This window comes from Rhineura floridana, chromosome 14 (genome assembly GCF_030035675.1).
Source record: "Rhineura floridana isolate rRhiFlo1 chromosome 14, rRhiFlo1.hap2, whole genome shotgun sequence".
NCBI lineage: Eukaryota > Metazoa > Chordata > Lepidosauria > Squamata > Rhineuridae > Rhineura > Rhineura floridana.
In genome coordinates this window covers 26,309,889-26,323,408 of record NC_084493.1, presented here as the reverse complement: position 1 = coordinate 26,323,408, position 13,520 = coordinate 26,309,889, and the positions used below count along the sequence as shown (strand labels likewise).

The 13,520-nt window shown below is 39.7% G+C and overlaps 1 protein-coding gene across 1 annotated transcript in view; it reads right to left on the bottom strand.

Annotated features, from left to right (window-relative positions):
• The window catches only part of CHRNA5 (cholinergic receptor nicotinic alpha 5 subunit), a 28,398-nt gene that overhangs the window by 11,039 nt on the left and 3,839 nt on the right, over nucleotides 1-13,520 (bottom strand). The window contains 4 exon segments of the mRNA XM_061595081.1: nucleotides 1,084-1,100; nucleotides 1,102-1,194; nucleotides 1,954-1,998; nucleotides 5,986-6,137. Coding sequence (XP_061451065.1) covers nucleotides 1,084-1,100; nucleotides 1,102-1,194; nucleotides 1,954-1,998; nucleotides 5,986-6,137 — 307 coding nt within the window.

Genomic DNA, 13,520 nt, shown 5'->3' with positions numbered 1-13,520 from the left:
GCACCCCACTCTTCGGCGTTCTGCTAATACGGCACGAGCCCTGTCCTCCGCCCTTCTCCTCCTCCTCTGGGAGCAGCGGTGTGCACGATCAGCTGTAGCATGGGGAGCTTCAGGGGCTAAGCGCTGTCAGCTGAAGCATGGCGGCTAGAGCTCCCCGCGCTATAGCTGATCGATCAGCTGTAGCATGCAATCAGCTGTAGCACAGGGAGCTTCAGGGGCCAAGCGCTGCCAGCTGGAGCATGGCAGCTGGAACTCTCTGCGCTACAGCTGATGGAAGCCTGCTATTGTCCCAGTGCGATCAGCTGTAGCGCAAGGAGCTCCAGCCGCTGCACTCCAGCTGACAGCACTTGGCCCCTGAAGCTCCCCGAGCTACAGCTGATCGCACTACAGCTGATTGTGCTGGCACAGCAGCAGGCTTCGCTCATTTGCTCTCTTTCTGGATGGCCTATGTTTGGCGATTTTCGCTTTTCAGTGTGGGTCTGGAACCTAACCTGCCGTATGAGTGGGGCCCTACTGTAGCAACATTTGTAGCAGGAACAGGAAAGCTTAGCTCCAAAACTTCCTGAAGACATCATCTCCAGTTTTAAGAAGTCATTACACCCTCACCTTGCACCTGCAGTACTACTGTTCTGCCTGAATTTCATTGCATCCCATAGCATTCTAATTTTGCCTCTGCATTCCTCTCCAAAAAGAATGGCTAAAGAGTCTTTTTTCCTTTTCACTTCCTTTATCTAACAAAGACTGTGAGATTTTTTATTAACCATCTGTGCCATTTAATAAAATGTAAATAACTCAGGTGATGTTTGCAGGTCTGTTTCACCACTCAGCACACATAACTGCAGGATATTCTTCATCTGTCTGGCAAATAGAATTGATTTCATGGTTTGAAACTACCACTCTTTTGAAATTATGATTATAACTTTTAAAACTGTACATGAATGCCATGCTACATTGTACTGAACATATCATTTTAGAAAAAAATGCTCTCAACTCTAGGAATGTCAAAATACAACAATGAAATTATTTGATCTCTTAAGTTTGTAGAATAGTAATAATTATATTTAAAAGGCATTAAATGCTTACTTGTCATACAAAGCTATGTTCTTGAATCCATATGGAATCTGAAGGGACACGGATAGATGTTATTCCTGCATAGTCTTTAGGATCCCACTTCAGTTTTACATCAACCCATTCCTACAAAGAGAGTAAAAGATTTTTAAAGATAAGTTTAATTTATAAACAATTACCTTGAAGCAGCTAATATGAAAAGTAATATCTAAAGTATCCAGCACTCTGTAAATGTACTAACCCCTCAAAAGGCTTTTACTTAGTAAATACCAGCATATGCATGCCCCTATGATAAAGTCACAATAGGACATACTTTTTTGTTTGTGGTTTCTTCACACAGCCAGAGAAAAACTGTACAAGTAACTATTTTATGACCTCAGATCGTATCATCATACTTTCTTCCAATTAAAAAAAATAAAAAACAATTTTATCCAATAATCTTTTCCATGGGAAGGTTTATGGTATTTCTGCAAGTGTCTTTTAGCACAGAATGAACATACAAGCAAGTATGTCCCAGGCTTTGGTCTGAAGACACATGAGGCCAGCACCCTGCTGAAGCTAAGCAGGGTCAGGTCTGGTCAGTGACTGGACAGGAGACCACCTGGGAACCATATGTAAGCTGCCTTGGGTATCTATGATGAAAAGAAAGGAGGGGTATAAAATAAATAAATAAATAATATATTAATGTGCTTTGCCTTTTAATTCATACCCAGGTTGCAGTCTTTACCTTGTATTTACTTTACAGTGCATTGTATATAAGTCTATTTAAAAGTAATCCCCATGAATTCAATTTATTCCCAGGTTAGTGTGTACTGGATTGCAGCATTCCAAAGCAAGATGATGATAATCACCATCATCAACTCTTTTTCACAATATACTACTCACCTGCTTCAACCAAACATTTGTTGTCATCAATTGATTTTTCTCATCCTATTAGGAGAAAAGTTTTACATGAATGACATAAGATTTTATGAGCTTTTCCCATTTCCAGACAGTGGTTCATAACATATGGCACATATTCTACAGATATCATCGGGCAGGCTCCAGGTGTAAGGGGGCCCTTGCCATTGTGCCCTTTGGTGGACTCCTTCCTCCACTGGTGCCCCAAGAAATCCTGGTGGGGAGCAGTGCCAGGAGTTGACATATGAATTTCCCCAAATGTCCCAGACCAACACTATATTGGGGGTACTCTGGGGCATTGTAGAAAATTTAAATAGTGGCATTAAACCACCTAGCACTCAGAGCACAGGATTCACAGTGGGGCCTCCCTGGTCTGCCCAAGGGTGCAAGTTACTGACTCTGGCTATCATCTGTAGCACACTATTTATTTTAAAGATGTACAGATTGTTGTTTTTAGAATGTTAGGAAAAAGAGCATACAGCATCATGGACTTCTCTTATGTATGTAGTCTCTGCCAACTGTTTCTTAAGTGTATTTAATGTTGTAAAACATATTTGTTGGGCAAACCATTGCACTCTTCCACCTAGTATGCGACGGCCCTCAGATGAAGTGTAGTATTTCCCAAGGAGGACAGGCCTCTTCTTTTCCAGTCTGGCATGACTTTATTTTGTCTAGAGTTAGATGGCTATGGGCAACTTACTTTATATGCAGCAATACTTCAGTTAACAAAGTAGATGCACTCCTGGACATTACTTCTTTAACAGAAACTTTGGTACCAGAGGTAGGAATAACATGGAAAGAATACGGATAGGTTCCTACACCCACTCACAGATGGTGGGGGCAGCTTCAACAGGGGCTTTTTTTATTATTAATTTTTATTCAAATTTTCAAAAACAAAAAACAAAACAAAACAAAAACAATTATACAATAAAATAAAATGTTGACTTCCGATCAACCATAGGTCTACAATATATAACAATCCTGTCTCTAAAATTATATTACAAAATCACTTTCCTCCAGTAGTTATCTTAATTAATCATCAAATCTCATAAACATTACTTTATTCTTTCCACAAAAAGTCCAAGAGCGATTTCAATTCCTTGAGAGAAATATCTTTCAATTTTTCTCCAAATAAACATGTCGCTTAATCCATCTGATTCAAATCTGTTAGGTCCAATAATTTCAATAGCCATTCCTCCATTATCTATATTAATTCCATCTTCCATCTTCAATAATCCTGTTAAGTCCAGTAATTTCAGTAGCCGTTCTTCCATTATCAGTATCCCATAATAATCTTGTTGTCATAGCCATAATCCAAATAAACATATCGATTAATCCATCTCATCAAATCTGTTAGGTCCAATAATTTCCATAGCCATTCTTCCATTATCAATATTAATTCCATCTTCCATCTTCAATAGTCCTGTTAAATCCAGTGGTTTCAGTATCCATTCATCCATTATCAGTATCTCATGATGATCTTGCTGTCATAGCCATAGTCATATAACAAGAGTCTGATGGGAATTTCCCCCATCACAAATATGTCCTTGCCATCAATTCTGAATATGTTGCTGAAATATTGTTGTAAAGTCACTTCTCTGCTCTTCTTTTTTACAAAATGCACTGGCTCATCTCTTAAGAGTTTTTCCATTGTCACATATTTGTAATTAATTCCATAGATTTTTTCTATGTCAAGCTCCATCACATCATTCCAGTCAAGAAAATTATCCAAGACGTTGATAACTTTATCACTAATATCTTCATTAGTTTCTTCAGAGACAACGTTGAATTCCAAACAGTAAACTTGATTTCTAACATCCGTAAACTCCAGATCTTTTTCCAATTCCTCATTTGTTCCAGTCTCCATGGCTTGTATCTTCCCTTTAATTTTTCTTTTCTCATCTCTAATCCCGTCAAAATCCTCTTTCACAGAATCTCCTATTTCTTTAAACTCCTGCATCATTTTGCTAAGTTCAATTTTCATCTCCTGTCTACCCTGTCTCAGGGTTTGTTTCGTTATCTCAATCTCACTCATTATTTTCTGAAACATAATTTCTTCCATGGTCTCAGTCACTTTCCTGGTTGTCATTCTTAAAACCACAAAAACAAAAAATTATTTCAGCCACAATTGGGTTAATATTTCAGGCTTGCAGACATCAGTGTAGACAGTACAGCCTGCCTTATCTCGTATATGTTCAGGAAAACAAAACAAGTTTAGTTCCCAGCTTCAAACAGTTAGTGGCGTCGTGAGTAAGCAGATTCGTCAAAATGAAATAGACCAAAAAAAAAATAGTCCCAGGCATAATACTCCAAAGTTCATAAATCAAATTTATTTATTTTTTTCCCTCCTCGAAATAAAAATCCCTCTTCTGTTAGTATCTTTAGAATGCACTCCCAGGCCCGCTTTTTGCAATAAAAACAAAGATAAGCTTTTTTCGATTTCTTTCCTCCTTAGTTTCGTGAGTAAAAGAGAAAATTTTTAACTCACCCAGCAGTTCTTTATAGCTGATTCATTGACAAATCTCTTTTTTGGTGCAACAATTTAAACCAAGTGGAAAAAAAATGGAAAGAAGGATGCTTGCCTGTTAGTTCGTTTTTCTTTGAAGAAAAGATAAACGTGTCGCTTAATCAGCAAGAGCTTTGATGGAAGTCCATCCGGCATTCGCTGGCTGAACTTTCTCTCATAAATTAATGAAATCCAGTCCTCCCAACAAAAACAGGCTTTGTGGTTAATCTCACGTTTCTCCCTGACCGGAAGAAAATCTTAACCAGTCAAAAAAAAAAAAAAACATTCTGACTGATTTTAAAGCTGAAAAAGCTTCTTCTGAGACAAGAGCTTGTCTCAGAGACAGCACAGGCGAAGTCACCCTTCCCGGAAGTCCGCTTCAACAGGGGCTTTAAAGGGTGTAAAAGATGTAAGAAAAGAAGGCACCCCCCCCACTCCTCTTCTAAATCATATTGGATCCCTCCCTCCCCAGCCCTGGGAGAAAGCATGAGACCACTTTTGCAAAGCAAAGGCACAGGCTTATCAGTTTATTGATGGCAAAGCAACGCAAAGCTTGTCAGTTTCACCTTAAAAAAAGCCTTCCTTAAAAGCTTATTTCCTGGAGGATTTGTTAACTGGGCTAATACTATACAATATAAAAATAATGTTTTCAGCAATGATGGCTGCCTAAATAGCCAACTCTTGACCAAAGGACATATCGTCTTGAACATTAAAGTTTAGACCACACACAGTGGCCTCAATTGCACATCATGATAAGCCACTGTATCTTAAACCATGGTTTAATTATGAATATGCCTCTCCCCTGCTGCATGGGTTTGTGCACAATATTGCCCCTTCTGTGCAGCTCAGACAAGCCATACTATTGCTTGTTATGTCATCCAAACCCTGATCATGGTTTGTTGAGTTTTTTTTCTGGCTTACCAAAGAACAAACCTTGGGGTTGTAGCCCATGCTAGTCCTACTCAGAGTAGACCCACTAGTATTAATGAACCTAAGGTGGTTATGTTCATTAACTTCAGTGGGTCTATTCTGAGTAGGACTAGCATTGGATACAATTCTTGGTTTATTTCTTGCTTACCGTTCATTGTTTATTTGAAACAAATAAACCATGGTCTGGTTTTGGACAACACAACAAGCCATAATATGGCTTGTTTGAACTGTGCAGGGACCCACATGGCAGAGAAGAGACACATTCATGATTAAACAATGGTTTAAGACAGACTTTGGATTATTATGACCTGTAAAACAGGCCTATGTAAGCAGATAGTATTCAATTGCATGCTGCATTCCTCTCTCTCCCTCAACAGCAAGTGACCAATAATATACATACAGTCCTTGCAACTCCTACATGCTGTGTGAAACTGTGGCATCCTCTTCATGGTAAGAAGAGGCTCCATGAAAGAGCCAGTGGTTCTCTTCACAGCATATGCTTCTGGCAAACAACTACTTTGCACTAACATGCCTATTTAAAAAGCAAATTATTATGATAGCAACAGCAGTTTCTAACTTACCACATCCACCAACTGAGAAATTGCAAGGCCAAATTTCACTTTGATTGTATCATTCAAGTGTTCTACTGGGCAAACCCATCTTTCATAATCGTCAAATAAGTATTTAAACAAACGGTCTTCACTTTTAGCAATAAAAGAAGGTTCAGATGTACCTGCATCGATAGAAAAGAGATAATGCAGTTATACATAAAAGACCATTTAAATTGTCCTCCATCTTCTATTACTGGCACTGTAAAAGATGAAACAAAAGAAGAAAGCAAGTGGCTAAAAAAGAAGTTACGCTTATCAAGGTGACACATATGTGTCAAAGCTGAGAAAGCTATGGCAAAAAGTTAACACCACAGAAAGCTACAACTCTGCTACTCTGTCTGTATACAGTGGATAGATAGAAAGAAGGAGGAACAATTTCTGCTCTCATTTGCAGATATGGCTTATGACAATACTAGCCAAGTAAAATGGGGATAATCTTCAGCCGATTACCATCCTAAAACTCTGGGTATCTATCCTTTCCATACATACATTTCCATATGTGTGCACTTCAGCACAACAGACCTGTTCACTAGACAAAATGGCTCACTCGTTCTAAGAACTTACTCTGGAGGGGCTGCCAAGTAACTGGACAGCTACCTCTGCCTTCAGAAGCAGCGAAGGGCACATGGCTGCCTGCCACTACATTCAGCTGTGCTATCTCTACCAATTCAGTGAGTTAACTTGTCTGAAACGTAAGCATGCAAATGAAAACAGACGAAAATAATGGGGAGATAACATACCCAGGAGGCAAAAGGGGATGCTGAGCTACCTGAGTGGTGAGAGGCACTGAAGCGAGGGTAGTCACAGATGGGCAGAAAGAGAGCCAACTCTCTGTGCAATATCTCCCAAAGTCCAGGGTTCACACTACTATTTAGTCTTTCCAGATCAAAAACCAGTATTTAGTGAAGTGACTGTGGATACTCTGCCTGCCTCTGTATGGCAATATGAAATACCACCTCCCAAAGTAAATAATCTATGAGTGACAGTAGGGGCTAGAGTTTGGTTCTTTCCTTCCCTCTCTCACACACACAAACACACACTTGACTGACAAGTTAACATGCGGACAACTCTACTGAAAAATATTATGTTTGAGTTAACACTGCAGGATATGAAACTTGGTTTGATATGTGAAGTCTCATTCACACATGCAAGCTGCTGCTTAATACTGCAGTAAAGGGAAATCAGACAGCCCCCTCTCCCTGCCTGCTTTAGCTGCATTCCAAACACATAAAAGACTTTCTTATTTATCCAGACTTCTAACCAATAGCATTATGAAGTTTTTATACAGCTGGTTTTAACTGCTGTATGCAATATGTTATATTGCAATTTTAAATAGTTTTTATGTAATTTTATTACTGTGAACCTCACTGGGCTCCCTCTGGGAAAGAAGGTCAGGACATAAATTTGAAATATTAAAATAACAATAAACAAGCTATGATCATGCATGTATGAACCAATATCATAGTCTGGCCCCTTATCATCTAAGCAAAGCCAACAATTTTGCCTCACTTCTCGTAGCCTTTAATAAAGCAAGGACAAATCTGTAAACTTCCAAGAAACAGAAAAACCTATATGCAGCAACAAATTTGGTACAAGCCAGAAATTGTAGCACAAGCTCCTTCCATTGCCAGCTAGACTATTTCCAAGGTTTTGACAACGTGAACTGCGAACAAAATAAATCCAAAACACAGCCAGACAAGTGCAATAAAAAAAAGCTGCAGTCAACGGAAACTGGCAACAAAATTGCTAGTGCAACACAATATTGTAGGTACTCAAGTTACTTAGTTCACACATATTTTCCCTTCAGCCCCTTATGGGATTAAACTGTGTGGTTAGCACTAGGGTTACACTCGTGTGCTGTGCAGTGCTTGGCAGCCACCCTTTCTCTTTACTGCCCTGGAAAGTGGTGTTTGTATCAGTTCTGAAGTGTCAGCTGTACGTAAGGCTCTTGTTTGAGAGGTTAAGTCTGGGCAGGTAGAATTTGCTAGGGAGCATTCTATTGGCCACTACAAGAAATGCGCATCTCGTTGGGTTGAAATTAGAGAGTGCCATGGTGATGATTAGAGGGTTGGTCACATTGTCTACACTGAATCACTGGTGAAGGTCGATGTGTGAGGTACCATGGCTTCCTTAACTGCCTCATTCAAGTACTCATGTCATAATCATAATCTTCAGAAGATTTGTATACTGGCAACTGTATTACACTTATGGCTACCAATATGAGTCTATCTATGAAATTCCTGTCAGCCAGTCTGTGGATCTGTTTCATTGTCATCCATGTCAGTGACAACGCAGGGCAAAGTAATACTGCTCTAACTCTAGTTTGGAGATGGAGGAAACACCCTGTGGGCTCACACAGCCTTGCTTCCATGGACATTCTCCCTCTCTTTTATTTTTGGAGGTAGCTATGGTCAGCATTTTGGATGCACTAGCATTGTTTACTAGCCACAGTTAGCACCAAACCACAATTCGCAATTATGATTAGTGACAGAATTGGTAAGTGTTGTTTGAGCTAACCTTGATTAGCATCAATGCTGGTGCAAACATAACCCTGAGCAGTTACCCCTGTAACTGACAGTTGGCGGCGACTGTTCATGGAAGCAGAGAGGAGGAAAAGCCCATGAAGCATTTCCCACCTAATGCATGCTTACATGAAAAGATTATACACTCAACCATTTTGGACATTGGAAACATGCAAGAGAAAACAGATATTCTGCAGCTTCTAAATTCACAATATTGTTTATAAATAAATTTGATAGTTTCCCCACCATCTCACCCCCTGGCAAAAAAAAATGCTGTAATGCAACCTGATAAAGCTAGCAGCTTCAGTAGATACAGAAAGTGTGAGTGCTGACACTAGGGATGGGGTTCGCTGCCTAGTTCCGATCCACTTGTATTCTGATAGTCTGTCATTCCATCCCAATCTGCCCTTTTTTTGTTCCTGCTTGCTTTGACACTTGCCAATTCGGTCCATGGTTGTTGTTTTTTGTTTGCGAAAAAACCCTGCATAATATTTAATGTAAATGCCTGTGTAAATTATCAGTGTTCCATGTGGTTTCCCCCCCCCATTTATCACACCTACACATCGTTATGAATGCATCACCTTAGATGAAATTACAAAGATAATTACATAAAAGGGGGGGGAGATAAAAAAAATCCATGAGGATTACAGCCACAGCCTGCCGCAAGGAATCAGTGCCGGTCCAAAAGAGCAGTGGACTGTCAAATTCATTGGAATCCAGTACTAAGTCCGATTTAGCAGCTATTCTTCCCCATTCCTAGCTGACACCACAATAAACAAATGCAAAATTTATCATAGCAGTGTTCAAAAAGTAGAAAACTTTAAAGATGAAAACAGAATTTATGTGTAATTATCAGCAGAAGTTACATCTGTCAAGTGGATTTTGCAAGCTTAGCAATGAACCAGTGGGAAATTCAGGTACTACCTGGATGTTATAAGGAATGTAGTTGGGTTGTATACCAACTGCTATTATAGCTTTTCTTCCCCTCTGTGCATTGGCAGATTAAGAGCTTAATGGAGCAGATAAATGTTTCCTTCTAAATTATTTGGAAAGTACATGTCATTTTATAGACATTAATGTACGTAAGTATAATTATTCAAGTTGTGGACTCGCAAGCTGTCTGGCAAAGTCAAGGGAAGTGAATACTCCAGACGTCTGTCATATAGGCAGGCTTTAGAAGGCCCTTTTTTGGATTTCACCAGCCATCTGTTAAGAGGTACTGAAATAATGCCATTCCTTAATAAACAGACTGATCCAATGTATGTTGACTCAGATGTAAGTACCACTGAATTCACAGGTGTGTGCACAGGACTACACCCTAAAGATGGTAAAATGTAAACATTTTGATACCAAACTTGGGTTTTAATCACTGTGCCCAGACACCAGCTATTCATGGGAGAAGGGGCACAAAGAGGTCAAGTAAAAGAGGAAGAGTTGCATACAAATAAGTGAAAAGCTGATGTGGGTGGTGGACAATATTTAAAAAAGGAAGAAGGAATTGTGGGAGGCACAGATATTATATTCACACATAGTTTGTTTACTCTGTGAAGTTATGGACGTGAATACAAATTGACAATTTATATATATACATATGCAAATTAGACAGAGCCTTCAGGTTCCCAGCAAGTTGCAGATATGGTCTCCAATACTGCAGGGCTTGTGTGCAGGTACCTAATTTGTTATAGTTGCATTATGCTATAAATAACTAGTTTCCAGTGCCAGCTACATAGATCTGTAGCACCACACAGCTACACTGCTCCACTGTAGAAGCACCATACTGGCTCTCACGGTGATAATTGCTGGCATATCCCCATCAGCATTTTCATTTCTAGAGTCTACAGTTACATAAATATTCCCATCTCTAACTTCTTTTTAGCCTATTGAAACATTTACATTATCTTGAGCAGAGCACAAGACAATCAAAGGAGTAAAACGCTTTTTAAAAATTCGTATTTGAAACTAGCAAGCTGCATCTCCTTTCCCAAAACTATTTAATACTCGTTTGAAGATAAATATCTTCAGAGAAGGGGAGAGGACCATATTTTCTGATGTTTTGGAAGATGTCTTGGAAGCTTTTTTTAAAAAATGTTTTTAAAGATGTTTTGTTTTAATGTATTTTAAAGTCTGTTTTTATGATGTTTTAAAGTGTTTTTAGTGCTTTTGTTTGCCACCCTGGGCTCCTGCTAGGAGGAAGGGCGGGATATAAATAAAATAATAATAATAAATAAATAGATAAATAAAGTGTTGTAATCAACATGTTAGTAAATGACATTTCAGAGCCAGTAATTTGCAGTCTGCATCTGTATTGGAATTGTTTTTAAGATGTTTTTATTGTTTTATCGCTTGTTGTTTGCTGCCCTGGCCTCCTTTGGGAGGAGCCAGCATGGGTTTGTCAAGAAAAAATCCTGTCAAACTAATCTCATCTCTTTTTTTGATCGGGTCATTAGCTTAGTACATGGTGGAAGTGCTGTAGATGTTGTCTATCTAGATTTCAGCAAAGCGTTTGATAAAGTCCCCCACGACCTTTTGATTAGCAAACTGGTCAAATGCGGACTACATGGAAATACTGTCAGGTGGATTCACAACTGGTTGGAAAACCGTACTCAAAGGGTGGTCGTTGGTGGCTCTGCTTCGGACTGGAAGGAGGTTTCGAGTGGAGTGCCACAGGGTTCTGTCCTGGGGCCGATACTCTTCAACATTTTTATCAGTGACTTAGATGACGGGTTGGAGGGAAGCCTTATGAAGTTTGCGGATGACACGAAACTGGGAGGGATAGCTAACACAATGGAAGACAGGAATAAAATCCAAAAGGACGTGGATAGACTAGAAAATTGGGCTGAAATTAATAAAATGAAATTCAATAAAGACAAATGCAAGATTCTGCACTTAGGCCACAAAAACAAAATGCACGGGTACAGGATGGGAAATACCCAGCTTAGCAGTAGTGCGTGTGAGAAGGACCTTGGAATTGTAGTGGATCGCAGGTTGCACATGACCCAGCAGTGTGATGCTGCGGCAAAAAAGGCAAACGTGGTTTTGGGCTGCATAAACAGAGCTATAGTTTCCAGGTCGAGGGAAGTAATAGTCCCACTATATTCTGCATTAGTCAGGCCTCATCTGGAATACTGCGTTCAGTTCTGGGCGCCTCATTTTAAGAAGGATATAGACAAGTTGGAGCGGGTTCAGAAGAGGGCGATGAGGATGATAGCCGGTATGGAGAACAAGTCTTATGAGGAAAGGTTGAAGGAACTTGGCATGTTCAGTCTGGTGAAGAGAAGGCTGAGGGGTGACATGATTGCACTCTTTAAGTACCTGAAGGGCTGTCACATAGAGGAGGATACAGATTTGTTCTCTGCTGCCCCAGAGGGTAGGACTAGGTCTAATGGTTTTAAGTTGCAGGAGCGTAGATTCAGGTTGGACATTAGAAGGAACTTCTTGACAGTAAGGGCGGTTCGGCAATGGAACCAACTGCCTAGGGAGGTGGTGGGATCCCCTTCGCTGGATGTCTTCAAGCAGAGGCTGGACGGCTGTCTGCGGGAGATGCTCTAGCTGTGGATTTCCTGCTGTGAGCAGGGGGTTGGACTCGATGGCCTACAAGGCCCCTTCCAACTCTATGATTCTATGAGATATAAATGTAATAAATAAAGTGGTTCTGTAGTATCCCAAAAAAGGATTACCTGACATTACTTTTTAATCTTAATTGACAAGCACTCCAATCCTATGCATGTTTAGTTGAATGTAAGTCCTTCAGAATGGAACTTACTGCACAGTCCTATACATTGTAAGTCCCATTGAGTTCAACAGGGCTGACTCTGGTGTAAATTGATATAGGACTATGGCCTTAATTTCAGGTGTGCCTAGGACTGGAACCTAAACTTAAAAGCCTTAATGTAACTTAACATAACTTTTAATTATCCTTTATATCCCAGCCCTGTCACTGAGATCTTTGGGGGAGTCTTGGTTGGTGGCTCCCCATAGCTCAGATACAATGCTAGAAACCTAGAAGCCATGTATTCAGTGTCGTGGGCCCAAACCTGAGAAACTTCCATCCCAACTGAGATTAGACAGCTACCCTTCTTGCTGAAGTTCAGACTCATGTTTATGACTTTCTTGTTCCAGCAGGCATTTTAAGGTAGCATTCAGTTTTATTTTTATTGTTTAATTTTCTGAATGATTTCTTTTTATGTACACCACTTAGAAATGCTAATGATTAAGCAGCATGTAAATGTTTTAAATAAATAAATAAATAAATGACTTTTAATTAACAAAAAGCAACTTCTGCACAGCACTTACTAGAATGCTAGGGCATTAACATTTTACTTAGCATGCTTAGCACTTTTAGTGCACAAAACACTAGGCTAGTGCACAAAACACTAGGCAAACTGGTTCATTATTGAATACATTGTGAGGCTGGGTTTGTAAATAACTATTTCTAGATGGGGCAACTGAGGCCTGAGAATTCATAATTCATGGCTGAACAGGGATGTGGGCCTATAATCAGGCCACAGGACTCAGCTCAGTGATGCAAAAAAACCCTCTCCTGTCTGTTGCCTCACTGTTTAAGGCCATTCTTTACTTAAAATGAAATGATGAAATAGAATGAGGCTGCAATCCTATACGCACATATTTGGGAGACAGTCCCATTGAACTCAATGGGAATTAGTTCTGAGTGGACAAAATGTCAAAAAGAGCTATTTGCTTAGTTTGAGAACAAAATATGAAGTCTGAAGTACCTGACTGCCATTATTATTATTTCTTATCTGCCCTTCACCATAGGGGCAGGTTACAACTATTTTAAAACACAATAATAAAAACAGAACAGATTACAATCAAGAGAACAGGCTGGGTCCTAAAATATATCTCTCAGGTGTCAAAGGCCAAAGTAAAGAGGTGCATCACAGACAAAAATTACATTATGAAGCTGCCAGCCACATCTCTGTGGGGAGGGAATTCCGCAACTTATGGGCTGTCACAGAGAATGCC